General features: G+C 39.0%; 1 protein-coding gene across 2 annotated transcripts in view; it reads left to right on the forward strand.

Moving 5' to 3' along the window:
* Positions 1-9,002, forward strand: part of CDH6 (cadherin 6) — a 124,721-nt gene extending 115,719 nt beyond the window's left edge. For both annotated transcript variants that reach the window (XM_004738085.3, XM_045079437.1), the window contains exon 12: positions 2,940-9,002. In XM_004738085.3, the coding sequence (XP_004738142.1) occupies positions 2,940-3,430 (491 nt within the window). In that variant the 3' untranslated portion in view covers positions 3,431-9,002. The remainder of the gene's footprint in view (positions 1-2,939) is intronic.
* The last annotated feature ends 16,564 nt before the right edge of the window (positions 9,003-25,566 follow it).

The raw sequence follows: 25,566 nt of genomic DNA on the forward strand, positions 1-25,566 counted from the left end.
CAGAACTCACACATTGACGAACTCATTCCTGATGACAACACTGGGCACTGTATTATTGCCTCTCTTTCACAGAAAGAAACAGACTTCAAAGGGTCAAATCCTTTAAGCAAGCCTAGGCAGGCTGATTTCAAATGCTTTGCTACCTTCTAGCTTTATGATGGGATTTGAGCACAAACTGGTCCAAGCATTGCCCCCACCCCCCAAATCTCACTGCTGTCCTCTGGCCTCAGGGGGTAGAGAAAAGGGAAGAGGTCAGTTACTAGATAGAAAGCTATTACTCTCTCAGAATGTATGGTTTTTGTTCCACATGCTTAGAACTCACATCTTTAGTTGATAAAAGTTAGCTGTAAGAAAGATCTACCTTCTAGAATTTCTGTTCAGCTGTACATTGGGCCAAAAGAAAAGATACAGGCCGTTGTAGCTGTAGGAGAAATAAGGCAGTGAATAAATGCCTTTAAATTACCCAGGGTGCCCTCTCTTCTAGGTACTGCACTTTCGAGTGTGCAAAGGACCAAAACAAAAAAATACAGATCACTTAAACTGGGGCGGAATTAGGTAGTGATAAACGCCTGCTATCTTGCCTTAAATGGTGGCAGACCGTTGTACATAAGGGTTGAATGCTTTGGGAGACATTTGTCTTGATTCTATTCGCTATCCCCAGAGGCCATCCTTAGTTACAAGCCTCTGTTTTGCAAATCCTTGTCTTTGGTCACATTGGAATCCCGCACAAAGGGTAGATGATGAGCATCCCTCTGCCCAGAGCCCTGCAATTTTTCATCCACGTGCACCTCAGGGTAAAGTCAGGTCATACAGAAGCCTCCAGGCCCCACATGACAAGGCCTTTCCCTACTCCCTTCCTGTCAGGGTGGGGGTTGGGTGGCTCCCTCAAGTCCAGCTGTAGGGTCTCCTGGCTGTTTGTCAAACAGTCCAAGCACCCTACCATCCCAGCGCCCTTCTTCTAGCTCTGTCCTCTTCACCTGACAGCTCCTTGGATAACTCCCCACCCCTTTGCTGCAATGGCACTTCCTCAATGAGGCAATCTCCTAAAAAGCATATGCAGCCTCTCCTGCGCACGCGCAAGTGCCCTTCACCCTCCTCCTCTGCTCTGTTTTGGTTTACACTGTTCATATCACCTTCTAATAATTTCTAATAATTGGGTCTCCATCCACCACCGCCACCACCACTCCTGCCCACGTCCTGATGAATGTTTTCTACTGAGAGTGCCTGGACCGGTACCTGGCACAGAGTAGGCACTACACATTTAGTGAATGAATAAATATAGAAACGTGCTGAATGGCCGGGACAAATGAGGCATGAGGATGCTCTTTGGCAGCAAGAGAGGATGTGTACGATTATACAACCACACACTTGAAATGGCCTTCCAAAGTAGCCTATAATCCAAATGTGCTTGGCTATTAAAAGTGTTTGCTTTTTAGATTGACCCGGATTTGAGTTGTTTGTATAGTGTAACATCTCTAAATCTCAATTTCCTCTATGAAAAATGGTTACTATATCATATAATACATATATATATTATAAAATGATGGTACCTACATTGTAAAGCTGCCGTGATACTTAAATGAGATTCAGTATATAAAGCATTTAGCACAGTGCTTGGCATATAGAACTCTCTTGATAGATAACCAATTATTATTAATACTATTACACCCGAAATAAATAGATAACCTATTATTATCAATACTATTAACATCCAAAATTATAAAATAAGATATCTGGGTATGCATATATCCCTCATTATATAGGTAGATATACTTAGATACCCAAAGTTATTATTCTGTAATTCTTACTACAATATTTCAATTTTTTATGGCTCCTAAAATCTGGACCACATTATGGATGAGAAAATACACACACATTACTAGTACTTCCTATAGTAAACACCCCTAGACAAACCCAGTTTAACAGCGCATTTTCTGCTCCGGATGGCGGTTTCTTCTCTAAGCTGTCTCTGTGTTTTTATTTTCCCACGCGTGTGTCCATTCATAGATATGTCTCTCTACGGGTAGCCAGCTGTGTTCGACCCAGCCAGCTGTGAAGAAACATCAGGAGCTATTTAAACACAAGTCTTCCTTTGCCTCTCATTTGAGTTAGAAGGAAAAATCCAAAGAATGAACATTCCAGGCAACAAACTTACGAACTATGAACCTTTGAAAGATTTTTTTTTTCAAGTTCCCTCTTAAATGTGTTTATTTTGTTTAGCTCAAACAGAAATAAGCTGGTGCGTGTCTTATAACCTAACCCCTCTCAAAGGAGCTGAAGTCCAGAATGGTTTCGTGAATTGTATCTGGGTCTCTCCAGGTATTATCTGTAATCCTACTCCTTCTATGTAGAAAGGTATGCAGACATTCACATCTCTGCTTTGGGTTTTAAACTAATTTTACACTTCTCTCAGGGAAAAAAAGAAGAAGAAGAAGAAGAAGAAGAAGGTATAGTGCAAAAGTTATTTTAGCTGCGGAGTTATGCAAAGCTTCAACACATCCCGAAGGTGCCAGCCTTGTGCTTATAAGCAGTTTCAGAGCATTTTAGGTGTTCAGCATAATTTGCACTCTGATTGCCACACTCTCGCTGTTTGAGCTTTTTTATATTATTTTTTTATTTTTTCCTTACCTTGAAAACTAGCTTGCCATTTCAAAGCAAAAGGGAACTACTGGCAAAATATGAAGGTGTTTTATCCTCTACTTAAATCGTAACTCTCTTTCAAATATTTACTCCGTTTGGGGAGTAAATATTGGGGCGGTGGGGGGGAGGTTTGGTTTGATCATGCGTGGAGGCCAGCCCAGCCTCAAAGCAATAAAAGTGGAGTCTGCAGTTTCCGAGAAGTTTTCAAACTTCACGTTGGAGCACAGTGCTTCTTGCTGACATTAATTGGGCGGCGAATTAACTTTCCCTTCCCCGTTCTGCTTTGTTTCTGCTTCCAGTGACAGTGGTGCTGTTTGCAGCTTTGAGGCGGCAGCGGAAGAAAGAACCTTTGATCATATCCAAAGAGGACATCAGAGACAACATTGTCAGTTACAACGACGAGGGCGGCGGCGAGGAGGACACCCAGGCCTTTGATATCGGCACCCTGCGGAACCCCGAAGCCATAGAGGACAGCAAATTACGCAGGGACATCGTGCCCGAGGCCCTTTTTGTACCCCGACGGACTCCAGCAGCTCGCGACAACACCGACGTCCGGGATTTCATTAACCAAAGGTTGAAGGAGAATGACACGGACCCCACCGCGCCGCCCTACGACTCCTTGGCCACCTACGCCTACGAGGGCACCGGCTCGGTGGCCGATTCGCTGAGCTCGCTGGAGTCGGTGACCACGGACGGAGACCAAGACTACGACTACCTTAGCGACTGGGGGCCCCGGTTCAAAAAGCTCGCGGACATGTACGGAGGCGTGGACAGTGACAAAGACTCCTAACGCGTTGCCTTTTTCATTTTCCAGTACGACACCGAAACCCGGTGCGGTGGCTCTTTCTTTCTGCTGTACCCGCCGCTCCGGGAAGGGTTCTCTGTTCTACCCGTTCCAGACGCCGATGGCTGCAGTCCGCGTGGATCCAACGTTAGAGACTTTTTTCTAGTACACTTTTATGAGCTTCCAAGAGGCAAATGTTTATTTTTTAGCGCATCCAGTTAACCCCGTCAGTCCGCCCCACGGGCCCGGTGCTGGAGGAGAGCACCGGGAGCGGAGTTGTCCCCTCGCTCTCTTAGGGCAAGTCGGGAACCTGCTCAGCTTCCCCGCCATTGACTCAGGTCAGCTGGCTGCTCTGGCTGTGCATTTCACAAGTTAATGGGATGATGGACTGTGCTTTAATGATTTAAAAAAAAAAAAATACAGTTTTAGTAGGAGAAAGGAGGGAGGCACCACTGTGAGGTTGGTCCTGGTGTATCAGCTCCCGAGGAGATAATGAACTATCTATATGGGTGTGTCGCGAAGAATTCAAAATGGTATTTGCCCGTCCGCTTCGTTCTTTAAGAACTTTATCTGGCACCGATAACGATTCAAAACATCAAATCCACCAATGTTTTAAGATTCGTGTTCCTCTTTTGGACTAGAAGCAAATTAAATGGTAACGTTCAAAAACAACAAACAAACAAAATGTAGTAATACCTCATTCCTTGCCACTAACTCATAATCTATTATATATTAAACCTGCAAAAGTTTGCCCTTGTGCCATATAAAGAGAAAGGGAAAGTAGCTAATGATGTTAACAAAGGAAATACTTAACATATTTTAAAGTTCGGGCCATCAAAAGTACCACAGATCACTTAAAATTATTTCAACCATCGGTAGGCTAATTACAAATAAGTCTAACTGTTTAAAATTCTTGAAGGAACTTTTCTGAGACAAATTTTAACTCCTTGTCTGTAGTTGTTGTCAGTATTATTCTAATATACTTGAAAGTAGCAGCGTGAAGTACAATAATTCATATTCTTCAGATACTTCGTACACAATTAAGTTGCATTAGTAAACATAGATTAAATAAAACTCAAACCCCGCCCTCAGAGTTTAATGGGGAAATGAGAGCCAGCTACACTTGAACTTGAAACCCTGTCCTTCACATCTGGAAACATCTATATATTTATATGACATGATAGATATAGACATATTGTTGAGGTCATAGTAAAAAACTACGTAGTACATGTTTGGAAGATGCTTCCAAAGGGAAAATTTTGATTCCCTTCAATAAGAGTGTTTAAGATTGTATTAAAATGATAGTTGACTTTCAAGAGCATTAATATTTTTTCATTGTTTTTAACTTTGTTGCTATGGCAACCATGCCATCCTTGTCTTTGAACTAATGATAAAGTAATGGTCTCAAACTACAACAGAAAAGTAATGTACAATCCATCCAATCTATTATTTCTCTAATTATGCAATTAGCATCATAGTTATTATCCAGAGGACCCAACTGAACTGAACTAATCCTTTTGGCAGGTTTAAATCATTTATTTCATATGGCAGTTCTAATGATTTGTATCATTAGAATCTTACATTGTGCAGTCATCAGAAATTTCCAAAGTACTGTAATGAAAACATCATTGTTTTGAAAACTTAAAAAAAAAAAAGCAAACCCAGGCTCTGTGTGTGTATATATATACATATATATATAAATATATATTATGTACTTAAGAATATGCTGACTTCAAGTATTAGTCTTAGGGATTTATTTTCAATTAATGTTAATTTTCTACAGATAATGTTATTTCTATTTGGGGATACTGTCGTATCAGTACATACTTTCTATTTGGAAACATACAGTTAAGTTTTAAATAGGTGTTATTAACCCAGGAAGTAAAGACGGCACCTTTAAAATAAGAGAAATGTAGTCTTTGGGTTACCCAATTAGAGTGAAAAAGTTTTATATCCATATTCTACCTTGTGTTTCCTGAATGGTTTCCTATTTTGTAATGGGCTTCCCTGTGTACTAACAAGTATTTCATGTTTTCAGGGTTTTCTTTTGTTAGTTCTTCACACACACACACACACACACACACACACACACAAATGCAAACAAAATTCTACAGGAGGGTTTCACTATAATGAATATCATAGTCACAGTTAAATGTTGAAAAAAGATAGCTTAGTAAAGTTAATTGGTAAGAACTAGTTATTTATAGCAATAGAACACCACCTTAATCACATGACTTACTGTAAAATTAAAGAGCTCTCTGTCCTTATGTTTCATGTCATGTAATAAATTGTATCAAGAAAGATAGTCCTATAAAAAGAAAGATATCATCAGAAGTCTTCCTTTTGAACTTTTGGGTTAATTGGAATGTCTGAGGGTCGACACTAGCAACTTTTAATGTTTAAGGGTAAGGTTTTTCTCTCCTCGTAAGTGAAAGTAAGTAGTTCTGTAGAGGAATATTTGAGATATAATTGGCAGGGTATATTGTCCCACCTCAAAGATGGTACAGTGAGCCGAGAACAAGTTAATATTACTAAATATTGAAATAACTGCTTAATCTCTTACCACAAAACCTGATGATGAATTGAATTCCTAAGAAATTGGATACTTTAAGACTAGAGCTGAATATTTAGTACTAGGGTCCTGTAAGTATTTTACTACAATTAATTTACTACCATTAATACTCTCTGATGTCATGGAAATAACGAGAGCCGTATTTCCATAATGCCATGTGGTCTCACTTCCTTCCCACCAAGATATGGCATCAAGGACCCTAGCCAACATGAATGATTACTGGGGAAAAAATTTAAGTTTTCGGCTCAGTTTTCACAAAGTCTCTGTCCTGAGATTAGAGGTTAATGGCGAGAAGGATGGAAGGAAAATGGGAAGAGGTAAAATTTAATATTTGGCTTCGTCACTGTGAAACTAAAACTCCTTAATTATAAGCAGATCACTTTTGTGGGTTGCTTCAAGGACTCTGAGGCGCTTCTGAAAGTTTTCTCCCCTCCTTTCAAAGGGGAGAGTTTCTTCAAGCCACTAAGTTGTTCCCTAAAATAAGATGGGATTTTTCAAATGTTAAAACTATCGTATATAAGTTTACAATCCTTTCACTTCCTAGCTACTTTCTGCTGAAAGGCTTAATTTTTGTTTGTCTCCAAATAAAAAATGAAATCAAATGGGAGAAAAGAAAATATGGTTCCATGGAACCATAAGGCAGGGCCTACTCTGGGCACAACAGAGAAATGCTTTTTTTATTTTTTACAGAGTTTTCTTAGCTTTACAGTTTAGTTGCATAAAGGGAGTTTCAGATACAAATGGACTCCTTTTTCAAATGAAACAAAACCTGGCAATTCAATTTTAACTCATTAAAAAAAAAATTTCTGGCTTAGTTGTTCATTTTGAACTCCAAAAACAATTGTACAAAACTCTCTTAAAAGTTGAATCTCTATCTTAGAAACATCTGAATCTTACAAATCCAAATTAACTTTAGAAAGTTTCCATTACTTTCATTTCTAAGTACATGAATATTAGATGTCCTGATTTGCTGAGCAATACTTCCCATCAAATGCTTTGCCTTCAAATGGGTATTTGTTTCATCAGAGATAATAATGTATAACTATGTATGTACAAACTATGAATTAAGAATTCCTCAATTCTACATACTTGAGGACCATAAAATTATGCAGCTGAGGGGAAGAACAGAGTTGATTCTTGGGCCCAAACTAAGTATTTAAATCAGGCACACCGAAATTCATTTTCCCCAGGAACCAAACTACCAAATCAATTCTCTTACCCTAGCCACTACTTTTAAAGCAATATAATTACTTTGGAAGAACGCTCTAGAAAGTCATGACCACACCCCTGCCCCTGCCACTATTTTGAAAGGTGTCCTCTAAAATGGATCATTTTAGTGTCATTTTATTTTTTATGATTTCACCTACATGAAATCTATTTTGAACTGTGCCAGGGGATTAAACAGTCAAGCATTTACATGTAACACTAAAACCCAGCCCCCTCAATTACAAGAGTGGAAAGATTAAGATTTAGTGTATGGATCTTCAAGAAGATAAACTATTTCCCAAGATCTGACAAGTAGCTTTCTTTTCCAGAGAATACAGAATTACAGTATGGTCTCCTTAAAAGTTCAGTGACTATTACGCTTGCAGCATTTTTAATCTCCCTTTGGCATCTATGGAATAGTTTTCTAAAGGGGAAGTTCTCAACCAAAAAAACATCAGACCCTGACGCTATTTAGTGTGCAGAGGAATACCCTCTTAGAAAGGAAATACATTGACTCACACACTTGTTAAAAGTTAATAAAGAGATAGCTCATTTTTAAAGCTAGAAGTTTATGGTCTCTGCGTCGTCAATTTAATTTAAGCATTGCTGAGACAATCTTTAATCTACTCCCCATTTTGTAATACCTTATTTATGATGCATTTTCATTTTTTAATTTGGGGGGAACGTAAGCCCGACAAAGCCAGCAGATGAAAGTGCCAAAAGGAGGTCAAATGGAAACAAAGCCTATTACCCACTGTATTTCAGACAGGACCGAGGCACTTAGCCTGAGAGCCACTGGGTTATTAGATTAATTTCAAAAGAGCTTTTACAAGTTGCTTAATTCCATTTTTTTTTTTTTAAACCCATGGACCACAAACTCAAATTTCTCTTCAAATGGGGTTAATTTGACAAATGAGGCATGGACCCAGCGTTGTGGAAAAAGCATTCCACTATAATGAGATCCTGGTTTTTCTTGCGAGACTCTGTTATTTATGTAAATATGTCTAGAGGCACCTTCTATAAGCTTTTAGTTTTCTATGATCTATTAGTTTAGCGTTTATTAAGGAATCAAATGTATAGAACTGCTAAGGCGTTCAGGGAGAATGCTGTGTAGCAAACCAACCGATCTGCTCCGAAGAAATGGAGGAACGCTTCAAAACCACCGTATTGTTTTGTTTGTGATTCTTTTCATGGCTTTGAAAGTAAACTGCGTTAAGAATAGGCCTTATAATAAATGCTACGTGCGTCTTCAGCAGTATCAAGCTAAGGCAATTTGGCATTCTCCTACTGTGATTTGTGATTTTAAATCCAGAAAATAAAAGCTTTTTGGTATTGATTGTTTTTAATTAAAAATACCCGCAAGTATAAATTGAAGCTGATGCCACCCTGGGAGATTTCTGGCTGTAACGCTCAGTCACAGGGTTTTTCTCACTCTCGCCCGTATCTCTGGCGATGAGAACACCTGATAGAAACAACCACTGCTCAGCTCTCATCAACATTTCTAGTCGGGGAGATTTTCGTAACTTCACAGTTCACATAAGAAAGTTTCCTGTATTCGAAGGAGAGGTAAGACAATTACCTTACAGCTCAGTGTGGCCGGGCCCTTTGTGCTAGTCCAATGGCAAAGACGTGCTCCTTGAAATGGCTTCTTTTCTTTTCCTTTGTTTTCTTAGACGTATACATTTGAAAAGAATGCAATTTAAAAAGTGATTTCTCACAAAGAGTAAATATGCCTTTTGCAAATCAATTTTTGTAACAAGTTATTTATATGATATTACTTAATAAACTGTTTTTTTCTAACTCGTTTTTTTTTTCAATTCTCTCGAACTATTATTTTTAATAAGAGATTTCAAAAAAAATGTACATGCTGATACACACTTTATCTTTCCAAATCTGCTGTCTGAACCTCTCAAATAGCTAACTAAAGCCAACTTGTTAGACAATAATTAGTCTGTAAACAATAGTTTCTCCCAGCCAGCAGTATACATCAGTGGTGCTGCCCTGCAGACTTCTTACTGCTGGGGCATCAAGAATTTTACTGTTATTTATGGAATTGCTGTATTAAGAAGAAAGCTGTTTTTCCTCATGGTAATTGCTTTAGATAAAAAAAGACAGCTCTATATTTTTGCCCATCCCAAATCTCCATCCTTTATTTCACTCCCATAGAAAAAAATGTCTGTGGATTTCTGATTTAAAAAAGAAAAAGAAAAAGCAAGAGCCAGACCAGAGGGAAATAAGGAGACAGTCCTTCCAGCATCCTGATACTATGAGTAAATAAAATGTTTTTAGCATATTCAGAGCTATAATATTTCATATGCTTGTTCTCTTTGAAGCTGCCTCCTATTTCTACAGAGACTGTTTCATAATTTTTTAACCGAGAGAATTCATAGCTTTGCAAAGAAGATGTTTCATTTATTCACTCATTTGTTCAGCAGTGGGCAAATCAATGTGTGCCATGAAATATTCGACAGTAAGCCAAATAGATATATTTTCCCTTCTCTCCAGAAGCTCATGGTCCAGGAGGAAGGGCTGCCATAAATTCCTAGCTGTAGTGTCCCCCAGAAGGTGGCGGCGGGGAGATGCCACCAGAAAGATAGAGATGCCGGAGTTCATAGGAAGGAGAAACTGTTTTTGCCAGGTGGAGGAGGATGTGGGAGGTGTAGGAATTTGTAAGACTGAGATAAAGAGAGATAAGAAATAAAAAAGAGGGTCGCCTGGGTGGCTCAGTTGGTTAAGCAGCTGCCTTCGGCTCAGGTCATGATCCTAGCGTCCTGGGATCGAGTCCCACATCGGGCTCCTTGCTCGGCGGGGATCCTGCTTCTCCCTCTGCCTCTGCCTGCCATTCTGTCTGCCTGTGCTTGCTCTCTCTCTGACAAATAAATAAAATCTTAAAAAAAAAAAAAGAAAGAAAAAAGAAATCAAAAAGAATAGCAGGAGAAAGAAAGAAGCGAGAGGGATGTTTAAGCAATGCCCCTCACCTCAACAGAGGTTCCCAAAAGAGGACTACACTTGGAAAAGTCACACGTATCGGAACACAGAGGGTCGCTAATACCACAGCAGCCAATTTGCGTTGTTTTTTTTGTGGGGTTTAAAGTTAACTTGGTGGGAACCAGAAACCCATGGGAAGGAAAGATGGTATTGAAATACGTGTTTTTTGAAAGATCTATCCATCGCACAGTAGTATGCATGGTGTGCTAGAGCTAAACCCCTCTCCTGTGCCCCCAGCTCTTCATGACCCCAAGGCAAGCAGAGTTATGCGGATCTAGGACACTTCCCTGACCTAATGGAAGCATAGGCAGGAAGGGCAATGTGCTGTCTCGAAGACCCAGTTCAGGAAGCAGGTTCCTGCATATGTTTAAATAGGCTAAGACATTTCCCATCACCAAAACACACTACTTCCTATAGCAGTTATTAGTAGTAGGTAATAGGGTAATTCACTCTAGCTGCTGAAACATACAAAACCCAAAATCTCCATGAAATTTGTCTCACTCTTACGGAGCTCAGGGTGGTCATGAGCTTTTCTCCTTGTACCTATGCCATTTGGAGAACACTGCCTCCAAGGTTTAACGTGGCAAGGGAGGAGAGTTTGCTGGGTGATCATACAAGATGTTTCTAACAGGGCAGGGCCTACTCATGGCTTATATCACTTCTACTCACATCTCATTGGCCAGAACTTGGTCACATGGCCCCACACTAACTGGACAGAGGCTGGGAAAAGAAGCCAGACAAACACATGTGTATTTGGTGATACACTCTGGTGAGTGCCACTTACATGGAAGACATACATCATACATATTTGTCCCTTGTAGGTTCAGTCTCTGTCAATCTTGCAGTATTATTCTCAAATCCTGCCAGTTTCGGTCATCATTATAAGCCATATCTCATAATAATCATGAGGTTGTTATCAAAAGAGCAAGTAGGAAATCATCCACAAATTCAACCTTCAACTGGAAAACAAAGCGATTTGTCTACTATCCTCGCTCTCAATGCCCATGGCAGATATTCCTAATCAACTGACTCACAGATCTCCCAGATATAGCCTTAGAACCCATAATAGGAATGCCCCACCGGCCATCAACGATAGAATAATATCGACCCGTTAGCTCTCCTAAACCTAAGAGATTAAGTTCTCCGGTGAAAGACTAGTTTTCTTTCATTCTAGGTTTTGTTGACTACCCACCACTGACGTTTGGGAAGAACACTCCAATCCTGAGGTTGTCAAAAATTGGGAATAATTAAGGAAGCTGAAAGGCTCAGCCTGCCATTATAATTAGTCCAATCTTTAATTCATAAATCTGAACCAACAAGCATGTGTCTCTTTGTTTGAACAGTTCAGATATGAATTTCAGCTTGGAAAAATCATCTCCCTTCAGTGATACTCTGGAACTTCTGCATTCATTCTGCAAAAATCATTTGCAAACCTATGATGGGCCAGGCACAAATCAAGGTGATAGGGATACAGGGGTAAAAAGGCAGTTATCCTCGCTGCTTGGTACATACACGTCTCTCAAGGACTGCCTCGATTTAATCTCCCATTATTAATCTTAGTTTGCCTGACTAAACATTTTGTACTGAATGACGCCCTGATTCTTTTGATCACTTTCCTAGGTCTCATATTCCTGAATTCAATACTTTTCTAAATATGCTATGAATAGATATGGCTCTTTAAAAGAAGTAGATTGTCTTCTACTTCTGTCTATAATATACTTATTCCTTTTTTAAAATGTCTCTCTTGACATATTAGATCATCTTTATTGCTTCCTGAGCCATTTGGTCTCAAAAACTAAACTTTTAATGGCAAATATATCTTGTTTGCACATTGGTAAGAAAATGTCTCCTTATAGTCAGGAAAGGATAGGTTTTATTAAAGCTTTTAACTTTGCTTAGCTGCCTGATAATAATGCTTTACTGTTATAAAGCGCTTCAGAAATAACTGTTATATATATGACTTAATATAACTCTCACAAAATCCTGGCACAATAGTCTGTATCTTTCCCATTACACAAACAAAGAAAGTGGGGTCATCTGTCCTGAGGTCCCATCACAGGAATTAGAATTCAAATCACTTTTTCAACCCGGGCACTGCAAGCCTGCCACTGAACCCTACATTTTCCTCTTTGTATACATAGTCCAATCCATCCGTTTGAGAGAAATATTTATTGGGAGGAAAAAGGAATCTTTTTTCCTTTACACAAATTCAGATGAGGTTCGATTCTGGTGATGGCTGTAGCCTCAAAGCCCTTCCTATCTATAAGATCAATCCAAATGCTCTATGAAGAATAAAAAAAGCCTAAAAAACAAAAATTGTGCCTATTGACTCCAATTTATCCAACTGATTTCCAGTGTAAAATTAGAAGTGTTCCCAAAGAAAAGTATTCCCAAGAAATGGAAAATTCCACTCAAGATAGCAAGAGCTATAGTTCTTTATGTGATAATAATCTTGACAATATGGTATTTTGGACATCAAATTGTAGTAAGCTCTCCATACGGGAGCAGTGCCCTGTGACAGGACAGGGAGAAGGCCAGGAATGAGGACTTCCTGTTGCTCCTTAAGCAATTCAGATTCCATAACTGAAGCAGAAGCTGAGGAGGAAGGAGGGGGCCTTGCTCTGCCCGCAAGTACCCATTAAATCCTGGCACCCTCCCCAGTAACATGGTGTCTTCTGTGATGCCATCTTGGGAGATAATCCAACTGCCCAGAGGTGGTGTCTGTGTGGCACTACAAATCTTTGCTTGTAGGCTACAAGTAATGTATGTCTCATATTCTTCTATAATTGAGCTATTTTCTGTTTTGAACCTTGATTCCTGTGAGCAACAGAAAGTCAACTTATAGTCATTTGGGTTTTTTGTTGTTGTTGTTGTTGTTGTTGTTGTTTTTCCCACAAGCCCTTCTTATGTGATGGCTAATTCCAAGAGGCTGAGGCACATAAAGGGTTGGGGTAACAGGAAGAGGAGGTAGTCAGAGCTTAAGCCAACCTGCTCAGGGAGCTGGGAAGAGTGGATGGAACCCAGAAAAAACAAACAAACAAACAAACAAACAAGGGAATTGTCTTAGCCTTCCCCATTGGTCATCCCACCTATCACAAAATGGAGAGGCTGAAGTTTATTGATCAGAAATATTTCTTTGTTATTGTCATTATTTCTCATTCTCAGAAGGTCAGGATAAAAAGCTTAAGAAAGACACCTGATTCTCTCCTGACTTATGGCTGCAGCAGAAATTCAGAAAGAGCTGAAAGTTACCTCAGAATGTCATTATTTTAAATTTAATGTGAATTTATAATACTGTTTTCTTTTGCTTTACTGTCTCAAGCATTACAAAAAGTATTCATTGATAGTATTAAAATATATTAAAAAATATATTAAGACTGAGGCAGTCTTCAGTGATTTCTCAACATCTGCGTGATGAGAACTTTCCTACCTACTTTATACACAAAATGTTTTTTCTTTATCATAAATCAAGAAGATCATGACAAAGTGTTTTTTGATTTGTGAACACATTTACATGAAAAATCTCACAAAGTTACAAAAATTAAGCCACCATTGAATATATATTTAACAAATACTTTATGTTGGAAACAATAAACATGTTAAATCCAGACTGTTTGGTTCCCTTTTGATCCAAAGAAATATATCTACCTTAAAAGAATTTGACGAAATGACACCAAGATTCAAATGATAACTCTCAGGTGAGAAAGGCTGAGAGGCTGATCGATTCCGGTATTAAGACTTGAGCTGGGCCTCCATCAGAGCACTGGTAACTACACCAAGGTCACCGGGCTGCTTCTCTAAAATGCAAATTCCCCATCCCAGTCCAGAAACAGTGAGGGCTATTGTAGGTACTCCACTGGCCTCAGACCATTCCAGACTTTGGAAGCTCCATCTTCATTATATAAAACATTAAAATGAACCCACACTTTATGGGGTAAAATGAATCCAGTTGTAGTTTACAAAGTATTACTATATACACCATTAGACTTTGATTGAGTGTTTTTGTTTTGTTTTGTTTTGTAATTTTCCTTTGGTATTTTGAAGTCTCCCTTTTTACAATTTCTGCTTTGGGGGCTATAGCTCATCTGAGAGCAAATAGGTACTGTGTGTATTGTGCCTAATGTGTTCAAAGATATCCTAAAGTGAAGATGGGACTTGGGAATCTGCATTTACAGCAAGTTCCCAGCAATTTTTACACACCCTGGAATTCGAGACAAACAAACGTGAAGCCACTGAAGTAACAAAAGCAAATATAGGCTTGAGGAACTGGAGGTCAATCAGTTTGACTAGCATAGAAGGTTCTGGAAGGGATGAGGAGAGACGGAAGTTCTAATATTCTTGCACATGCCTTCCAATTTTCCTTTACTTACTGGAGGCAAAGCATATACTTGTCTAACAAATGATAAAGGGATTAACACAGGTGCCCTCCCTAGAAAAGTCTGCAAGTTTCCAGTTAAAATACCAGAAGTAGTTCATACACATCTATTTAAAACCTCAGGTGAAGCTCTCCACTCCCCCACCTTTTTTTCCAGAACTTTTCTGGCTACTTTCCCTGCATGTGTCAGTCAATAAGTAAATAACTGAGATCCCTCCAGAGTTGATTCACCAGTCTTCCCAACCATTTGCTTCTATTTCTCTCTTCTTAAAGTCAGCTGTTATTCTATGAGCCTCCGCTGGGGAGTGCCTCCTCTCTCAGGGCCCAATCAGAGCTCCACTTCAATTAGCTTAATTGGAAGAAGACACAACCAAATTTCCAATTAAAGTTCTAAAGGAGCTATTAGAAGAGCTATTTTTGTCTTTTCAGAGCAAGCTCTCCTAATAGTCATTTTTTAAAAGGTAAAAAATCCTTAAAGGAGAAAAGGTGAGCATAATCAGATCAATTACCACTGCTAATCATTCCTGGAAGTAGAGTTGGGTCTTTTCACCTAGGTAATTTGGAAGTAAGCCACCTGGTCATTCTTTTATTAATTTTAATTATTATTAAATTAATGCATGTATGTTGCCTAAAATGCCAAAGAGTTTTAGATAGCTTATAGCAAAAACTTACCACTCAATCCTATTCCCTCACCTGGAGGTAATCTGCTTCAACTTTCCCAGATAGTTCTAGTATTTACTCCCTTATTTCTAAATACTGCTCACATTAGACTGAATCATAAGAAATGGTCGCTTTTGTGGGTATAAAGTGGCTGGTGGCTCAAACTCATGCTACTGTTTCTTGAGTTTACAGTTTTGAATGTTGTCTACTGATTTCCTGCTATGGAGAATAAAAATTTAGATTTACTACAACACCCTCAATGTGTAAATGTGCACACATTCACACACATATGTTCACTTCTCCCCCATCCTTCCAGTATAGCTATAGTACAATTAGCAATTAAGAGGGAGACAAACCATACGAGACTCTTAATCTCACAAGACCAACTAAGGCTTGCCCGCGTGGAGTGGGGAAGGTAGGGAGAGGGTGGTTGGGTTACAGACATTGAGCAAGGTATGTGCTATGGTGAGTGCTGTTAAGTGTGTAAACCTGGCGATTCACAGACCTGTACCCCTGGGGCTAATAACACATTACATGTTTATAAAAAATTAAATATTTTTTAAAAAGGAGTTTATGTTTACCCTACATAAACATTGCTCACAATTGAGTCTATCCTGTACTATGACTTAACTTTTTCCTGAAATTCACAATTGTCTCTTTTTTTTAAACTTGCTTAGTGTTCTGTCATAACTCAGTCACAAACTTCCCGACAGGATTTGAAAATTCCTCTCAACCATGTAAGGTATTCTCCAGTAGTTTTCTGTCGCTTGCAATAGCAGTCCAGAAACTCTCCATCTCTCTGGTATCATGAATAATTTCTCAAAACATTTTCTTCTGCTTTCTGCTGCTTACCTCTTTCTACTCAATTTCATTTCAATGTTTGCTTTGGTCTTTTTTGTCTACATTAAAAATCTTCCTCAATTGTCCAGTGATTGTTAGCTGTCTGCTCATACTTAAGAGCGAGGTCCTGAAAAACTAATCAGAAGCTCTGGACATCGGGTGGTGAGTCTCACCATAGGGTCATTGAAGGACACTGATGGTTTCACCGGAGCACCCAGACGTCAGCATTCACGAACTCTTGTCATGGATCACTTTCCACTGAGAGCACACTCAATCTCCTCCCTGGGGGTCCAATCCTGGCTGCCAATATTCAGAGAGCTTTACATGGGAAGGAACTGGGAGGATCCCAATGTTAATAATCTAGATTTGCACTTGATCTATCTTGAGGGATGCTCTTCCCCCAGCTTTCAACCGCACCTGCTGTTCCTGAGTTGCAGAGTCTCTTTGATTCACTTTTTTCTAGAGAGTGAATCTTCTTTCTTCTGGGATGGGGAAACAACAGTGAAGAAAAGTCACCTGGATTTGCAGAGTAGGAAGAGGATCTGGGGTCCACCTGCTCCTGATCCAGATGTACAATCAGTCTGTTTTCAGCTGCGCCCCCGCACCCTGGCACTCAGAGGTCCCTGGCACCTCTAATTCCTGACCTTCCCTGAGGGCATTATGAAACTGCTTGCTTCTTATTGGATTCCCACCGGTGCTAGAAATTAGGCTTCCATTTCTCTATTCGGCCGGGTAAGTTGCCACCCATTTATCTTCCTTTCATCTTTTTAAAGTCTTTTTTTTAATGTGTTTTTCCTATATTCATTCAATCAGTGAATATGAATAAATATTTATTGTGATAAATATTTGGGACTACAACTCTGAACATGAACAATTTGGGGCTTATAGTATAGCAGAAAAGGGATAAATAACCAGTTGTAATAAAATGCCGATAAAAGTATGGGGAGTATGGATACTCTAAACCATGGCTTCTGAAAGGAATAATGATGATGCTAAACAAGGAAAAAAAGTCAGTTATGAGACACAGAACAACCGCATGAAATGGACAGTCCATAAGAGGACTCAAAATGGACAGAGGCCATGGTACCTTCAGATAACTTCAAACGTTTGGCATGATTGGAGCACAGTTCGTGGGAGAAGCCCACTGAGACAGGAAAGGCAAGGAGAGTGGAGGTCAGGTCATAAAGAGCAGAAAAACACATTGTAAAGAATTTGGACCTTATTCTCTAATGGAAGCCATGATAAGACTTAGAAAAGGGAAGAATAAGCTTTTCTTTCAAAAGCTACCTCTACCTCGAGGGTGGAGAAAGCCTTGAAAGGCAGATGGAACTACAAACAAGCAGACGCAATAGAAGGCTAGTGTGGTCCTTCAGACAGGAGGTGACAACAGCTGGTAATAGTGGGGTAATAGTGACTTTATGTTTACCTCCATGGACTCTGAGAGATTTAGAATGGTTTTGCTGCCTGACCGGATTGTGGGCCATCCCCACGTTTCGGACGGAGCGCGTATGTGGCTTGTGATACCATCAGAGACAAGGTCCCATAAAAGGAAAGGATTTGAAGGAAGACAATCTGTTCAATGTAAGCATGCTAAGTTTAAGGTATCCATGTGACATTCAGGAGAAGTCAAGCAGCAGTTGAATATATAGATCTGAAGTTTAAGAAAAGCAATTTGGGATACGGATGTCGCTTTGAGAGCCAGCTGTATACAGGTAGTAATTTCAAGGTAGAAATGGATGAGATTGTGCAGAGGAAGTACTGCAGACTGTGAAGGGAAGACAGACAAGACAAAAACCTATTAGAACACCAGCAATTAAGGATAAACAAAAACAAAAGAACCTGCTTATGTAGGCTGAGAAATATTTTCTCAAGAAGTAGGAGGGAATCAGGGGAGTCAGTGTTCCCAATTTAGGGAAGGGGTTATAATAACGATAGGTCAACAGCGTAAACTGTTACCCAGGGGTTAACTCAATAAGAACTAACAAGTGTCCAATGGATATAGAGAAAAAGAGGGAGTAACTGACCTTGGATACAGCAGTTACAGTGGAGATGGGACATTAGCCAGGTTGTTGGATAAGGATGTGAAGTCCTGAATTTCACCAACTCACTCCAGAAATTAAAAAGTAGTGAGAGAGTATGATGGCGAGGATGTGAGGTACCCCATAATATGGGGTACCCCATCTGTCTGGGGTACAGATTTGGGGTCAGGAGCTCCTAGAGATTCTTCAGAGAATAGGGGAAAGAGAGGACTAAAAAGAGAAAGCTTTCCAGGTAGCATTAAGGTCCAAGTTGTTCAAGACCATGAATTTGTAGTTGCTCTAGTCTCTAGCCTAATGTGATTAAAATTTGAACCATCTCCTCTTTTCCAAAAGCCTAGTAGATGTAATGTGATATAAAGCCATTCACCTTTCCATCAAACTTGTAAGCTACCTAGAAAATTTAGGGAAATAGTAATACTGTATTTTATAGAACAATTCAGTGACATAATCAACAGTGTTAAAATTTCAGTCTCTTGACAATCTACTTCACAGTTTGGAAGATCATGGTTTTTTTAGAGAAAAGACCTTTAAATGATTCTCTGAAACAGCCTATTTGATTACTCTTTCTCCCTCAGTTTCAAAGGCTATTCATTAGGTCCTTAGAGAATGAGCAGCTTCCTAGAAACGGCAAAATCCCCCCTTCTTAATTTGGGATCCCAATGTGGCCCCACACTGATAGCTTTTGTTTTAAATCTATATGATTATCTCAGAAAATAGATGACCTCTATAATCAAATCAGGCTTATCTCATTTCACTTGGAAATTTTTTAAAGCATTGGTGCACAGATTATCTATCCTCAATCAAATTTAGTTTATGTCTACTTCCATCATAAAAGAGTCTTTTTAAGATTCTCCTTTGTTATTAGTGAGTAATAGATAACGTATCTTTTGGGGAGACAAGGTTATTAAAGGTATGCCTGGTCATGTTATTGTGGTACATAAAGAATAATTTTCAACACCATTTACAATACATAATCAGTCCTCTTTATTTCTGCCTCATTGGTAAAGCCCTCTAGGAAATGATACGCATGGCCAATACGATATGTTATATGTCTTTGTTGCCCATCAATGTATCTGCCATGTTATATATACAGTAAGCTGCCAATGAATATTAATATTTGAATGAGTGAATTTTTATATCTTTGAAGAAGAGTTATTCTTTAATATCTATTCTTCAGGAATATCAAGCTGTGTCTAAAAGTAATCAAGTATGACAACTGTAATATTTTCCTAAGCTTTTGTACCTTAAATTCTACACGCTTTCATATTCACTTTCAGATAGCGAGTGCATAAAGCATCTTTTTCATGTTTGCAATGATCCCACATAGTCAAGATTCTCAGTGTTGGGCTATCACACACATTGACACACATTGACTTTGAAATCCCTGGGTACAATGTTGGATGGTGACTCAGGAAAAGGCATTAGATTTTTAAAAATGTTGAATATTGCAGCTGGTCTTCTTAATAAAGAGAAAAGAGGTTGGATACCTGGGGGACAAGTGTTATACGTACATTGAAAGGCAACACTCATCTCTTCTGAATACATGATAATGGAGAGAAAAATGGTGCTGAATATGCAGAATGTTCAGGATATTAGTGTGGACCATGGAAAAATGCTGCATAATCAATGCTGATGGGGAGAAAAAGTCTCATCTAGCAGCTTTGAAAATACCTTTTTGAAATTTCAAAAATTGGTTATTATTTTTAAAGATTTGGGATGAATATTGCTTCTGAATTTGAGGCCCTTTGTGAAAAGGAAACATTGCTGTCTGAATTTTACTACTTACATCTATTGGCCTATTGTTGGGAGAGCAGTGACAAGGAGAAACAATTGAGGCACAACGCCAGAAAATTCAGGTCAGGAAAATAATATGTTTTAAATCCCTGGTATAGATAAAAATAATGGTTTTCCAAAGGAGCGTTAATGAAATGGGTAACTTTTTACATGCAAAAAGTATTTTGTTCTAAGTTTACTCTCAACAACCCAAACACCCAAGACATTTAATGTGGGTTTTGCTTTCAGCAAACTCTTGTACTAACTTCTCTTTGTTTCTGCATCCCTTTATTCCATTGTTTCTAAAAGCATTCGTAATGCACCTGCTCCATGCAAAGTTTTTTAGAAAGCCATGTCAGAAATACAAAGAGAGTAGGATTCTTGTTTATCCTGAAAGAGTTGTTAAATATTTTCATGCTGGGAATGGCTCAGCATTGTTCATTAAAAATGGTTGTATGCACTCTCACCAGTTAGAAGAAAAAATTACTTGATACCTTTAGCTATTTTGTCTATAATGGATGCTTTTCTAACTGGTCTGTTAGGTGGCTTGAGTTAATAAACTCCCAAGGACAAATTAATTGGGCTACCTTTTTATTTGTAGAATTGGATACATTGAATCATGCTTCCAAGTATTTCAAAGTCTTTTACTTTGCATTATTTTGCTTAGAGTGAAGAAACAAAAAAGGTTGACAAAAAGCATTTTTCCCAACTGTAGTAAAATTTTTAAGAGACTAATAATCCAAAGCACTAGTGTCCCCCCTTTATCATTTGAATTACTAATTTCTTTCATAGAATTAAAGGAAAAATTATGACAGAAAATACATATTTAAGCATTTCTCATTGGTATAAAATAGCATTTGATGTAACTAAATATCATTTGGGAATACAATAATTTTATATGTATTTTTTATTGCTAACTTTTTCTGTATTTTCTATGGAATAAAGCTTTGTATATATTTTTTTATAATTTTCAAATTTGGAAGGAAAACAGTACACCTTAAATGGGTTAATAGAGCAGTGGTTTTTTTTAAATAACTTTCGTAGTGTTCATTTGATTAAACAAAATTATGTTACCAACAAATCTGCATCAAATATTTTTCTCAAGTATCAAAATAACTTGTAATTAAGGAGCATACTTAATTATCAGAGTTCATCTTCTTTGAGAATGCATATTATATCTGTAAAACCAGGCATGATAATAAATCATATGATCAAAAATACATGATATAAAACCCTGCATTTTAAAAATTGGTTTGACATTTTTTGAATTGTCTTTTGTGAATTAGATACTAGAAATAGAAAAAAAAAATGAATGACTTGGGATGCCTGGGTGGCTCAGTTGGTTGGACGACTGCCTTCGGCTCAGGTCATGATCCCAGAGTCCCGGGATCGAGTCCCGCATCGGGCTCCCGGCTCCATGGGGAGTCTGCTTCTTCCTCTGACCTTCTCCTCGCTCATGCTCTCTCTCCCTGTCTCTCTCTCAAATAAATAAATAAAATCTTAAAAAAAAAAAAAGAATGACTTTAAAATGCTAATAAATTGGCTCGGTAAACAAACAGGCTAACCAAAGACAATAGAACAGTGTTCTTATAGACACCTGTTGAGACGTATGCCCAGCCTTGGTGGGCTGGGGCCTGGCAATCCACCCCAGCATGACTGGGGTCTCCTAGTCATTGATGTTTAGACATTTGCTTTTTGGTAGCTCCCACTCTTTTCTGTTACTTACAGAGTTACTTATAGAGTGAGGAAAGTGAAAGGGTTACTTTTGTTTCTGTTAACCAAACAAAAGGTTACTAAGAAAACTGATAAAAGTGGTGGTTTGGAGTGGAAACAGTAGGCAATGGCCACGAGACTGAGCACTGTGCTCAAACACCAATATACTGACAGCAGAGGGAAGTCCATCCGGTCTTCCCACCTGCAACACGGCTGAAGAGTAGAAACTGGCTAGGGCAGATCATGCCCACAGCACCACAGGTGGAACAAAGACCCTAAGCTACCAATTACCAAAGCAATGACAGCTCCACAAGGGGGCCTGCCTACTCCTCAGTGTTCCCTCAGCATGAAGGAAACCAGCCAAGACCTTCACATCACAGCCCTTTTCATTCTGTACTTCAGCCTCTTCCACAGGTGTAAGGCTGCTCCTTCAGGCTCAAGAACCAGCCTCAAGTAAAAATGCAAGGGATGCCAGCAGCAGCTGACCATCCTGTCTTAGGCTTATATGTCTTAAGCACCCTGTACCCTGCTCCATGATGCTTGCAAGGACGTTCTTCAAGAGAAGATGACTCGTATTGTCTACCACAGCAGGCCATGCTTTGCTGGGCTTGAGTTAGCATTCCTCTCCGTGCCCACACGACCCACACGAACCCTTTCAAGGCCATTTCAGCAGTACCTAATAGACCAGAATCCCATCTCTTTGTGTTAACCTTTCACAACTCTTTCTAGACTCAAACCAACATTATGCAAAAAGCCTTGTTCTTCCGTATCGTTAGACGTTAATCAGGTAAATAAATCCTGTAAATCCCAATGTCTCGACAAACTCAAATTTCTGTGAGAAGGGGTGGAGGAGTGACTAGACCATCTTTCCCGACACCACTGTGTTGCCTACACAGATTTCTCCATCTCGGCTCCAAAGCTGGTCATCCCCTAAGACGACAACAGAGATCGAGTTATACTCTCAGACCAGGACCAGACCCTGCACCAACATCTGCGTGACCGTGGTCTGAATCCAGGGTCTGTCTGTCTGTTCTGAAAGTGGCTGTCAGAATCTGTGAGTGAGGAAGGGAAGAAAGCCCCTGTGAAGTCATCCAACTATCTAATGAAGAAGTCTCTGAGAAAGAAGTGTCCATATCTAACTCATAAAACACTTTCTGGAAGGGATGATGTTCAAATTGAGTTTTAAGGATGAATAGCAATTTTCCAGAAGAATTGGCAGTAGTCTTCCGAGCATGGAATGGTGCAAAAATATGCTTCACTGTAGCAAAGGCGCGTAATTTAGTCTGACTACAGCCAATGATAAGTGTGGGAGAAATTCAAGCTGGCAGTAGTATGCCAAGGAGTTTGAATTTTCATCTGGAAGCGGTAAGAGGTCCTTAAAGGAGTTGAAGTAGAAAAGTTGTGTAGTCAAATTAGGCATTCAGAAACTTCAAAACAAGAGGGCAGAGAATTGAGTATAGCCCTGAGTTAGGAGGTTACTATTCTAATTTAATCAAGAAGCAATGAAGGCTAAAAGAATAGATCATAAAGGTTCTCACTACAAGAACAAAAGAAGTGTAACTATGTGTGCGGAGGGATGTTAATCAGACTTATCGTGGTGCTCGTTTCCCAGTATACATAAACACCAAATCACTATGGTCCACGTCTGAAACTAATATAACATGTCAATTATATCTCAATTAAAAAATAAAAAAGTAATAAAGTTTTCTAAATTAGACCATTCAGTGAGAATGAAAATTAGAGGAAATATTTTGGATGTCCACGTGACAGAACCTGTTGCCTAAGAATGAGGAACAGGAAGTAGTGGGGGCTGGGACGACTACCAGCTTTTTCTGGTCTCATGACCATGAGGACAATGGCCAGGCAGGGAGGAAAAGACTTCTATCTTGCTTCAGTCACTTTTTGCAAAAGCATCACAGTATTCCTTTAACTCTTCCCATCTAGAATTTATCATCATATTTTTCTCTGAAAAATATTAAGCTAGTGAATGATGTTTATGTATTAGTTTTCCATTGTTGGGTTAAAAATTATTACAGGCTTGGTGACTTGAAACACCCACTTATTAGCTCAGAGTTTTGTAAGGTCAGAAGTCTGGCATAGTGAGGGGACCTGGGTGGCTCAGTTGTTAGGTGTCTACCTTTGGCTCACGTCAGGATACTCGGATCCTGGGATCGACAGCTGTCATTGGGCTCCCTGCTCACAGGGAGTCTGCTTCTCCTTCTCCCTCTGCCCTTCCCCCAGCTCGTGCTCTCTCTCTCTTTCCCACTCTCTCAAATAAATAAATAAATACACACACACACATATACACACATATATACATATATGTACATATATACATACACATACATAAAGAGGTCTGGCATGGCATCTAGGTTCTCAGCTCAGGCTGGGCCCTTATATGGAAGCTCCAGGAAAAATGTGCTTCCAAGTTCATTCAGGTTACTGGCAGAATCCCGTTCCTGTCTGGGGACTTGACATTTATTTTTATTTTCCTCAACTGATGTTGATCGTCTGGTGGGAGCCGACTCCAGGCACACTGCAGAAATGCAGCAGAATATAGGCGTTAAAAGTACAGGCTTTATAACTGATGCGTAAAATTGAGATACTGAAAGTACCTTCAGAAGGTTACTGAGGATTACCTGAGTTGGTATATGAAAACCATTTAAAGAAGTGCCTAGCGCGTAGTAAGCACTCAATAAACACTGGCCATTGTTACTGTTGATATTGTTATTGTAGTATTATTCCCATTATGTGCCTCCAGGATGATTCCTGCTCAGTCAATGGATTTTTTTTTTTCCTTTTCTGCCAATTCCATTTGGTGTGCAGTGCCTTGGTGTGGGATGTGGAAGAACTGATGGCTTCCAGGAAGGGATAACTGGTGAACACTTTCAAGCTATGACACCTGCTGTCGGAACGCTCCACAGACTGTGCGTAGACTGTCAAGTGTGCATTCGCTTTTGGCATCCTCCTGGAATTGGGGCCAAATGGCCCTATATTTAGAAGCAATTCTTCATACTTTGGGTTTTATCTGTCTCCTGGTTTCATTAAAGTCGGACTCTTTTGTTAGAATTTGTGTTGCTTTCTGTTGATACTAGAGAGTGGAGCTTAATACAATTATCTTTATGCTGCCATCTCCAAGCAGCCCTTAATATTTTTAAATCCAGGAGTATTTTTAAATAAGTGAGAGAATGGTACGCCCCTCTCTTTCTCCACTGAAGCTTAAATATGAAGACATTATAAGAAGGATTTAAGAGTTAATGCAGTGTTCATAAAAGGACAGTTTAAAACCTGAAAATCAGTTCCTAGAGGAGATTATTAAATCTTATTCCAATTTTGTACTCGTGACTAAATGTTTTTTTATTTAGAAAATGGTTTTGCATTAGAAACGGAAATGTATTTATAATATAAAATCTCGGCAAATACATCTCATGTTATTTAAAACTTCTGTGAAATTTCAACTGACTATAAATAGATATATTTTTTATATTTCTATATAAGTAGCTATGTATGTGTCTTTGTGTGTGTGTGTGTGTGTGTATGCACATGTATATGTATATGTGAATGCATGAATGTGGATATTCAAGAGATAGATTCCAAATTATATTAATCTAGTTTCAATCCATTTTGCCCAGCACAGAGATTAAATTTTATGGATTTTATTTTCCTTTGGGGTATGTCTCCTACTCATTATGTTAAGGGAAATAAAGTAATTAAGACAGTTAATAGTTATTTGTTATTTTCATGATGATGATGATGATGATCTCAAATTTATAGTGTGTTAGGCACTACATTTGTAAATTCTTTTCTTTTCTTTTCTAACAACCATGTGAGGAAGGAGCAGTTGTTATGCCTACCTACAGATATAGAAACTGAGTCTTAAGGGGTGAAGTTGCGTGCCCAGGATCATCCAACCAGCAAGTAACAGATTTCCCAAGCCGCACCGGCTCAAAATCCATGCTCCTAAATAAAAATGTGC

Source organism: Mustela putorius, unplaced genomic scaffold (genome assembly GCF_011764305.1).
Source record: "Mustela putorius furo isolate JIRA1106 unplaced genomic scaffold, ASM1176430v1.1 tig00000407_pilon_pilon_pilon, whole genome shotgun sequence".
Lineage (NCBI taxonomy): Eukaryota > Metazoa > Chordata > Mammalia > Carnivora > Mustelidae > Mustela > Mustela putorius.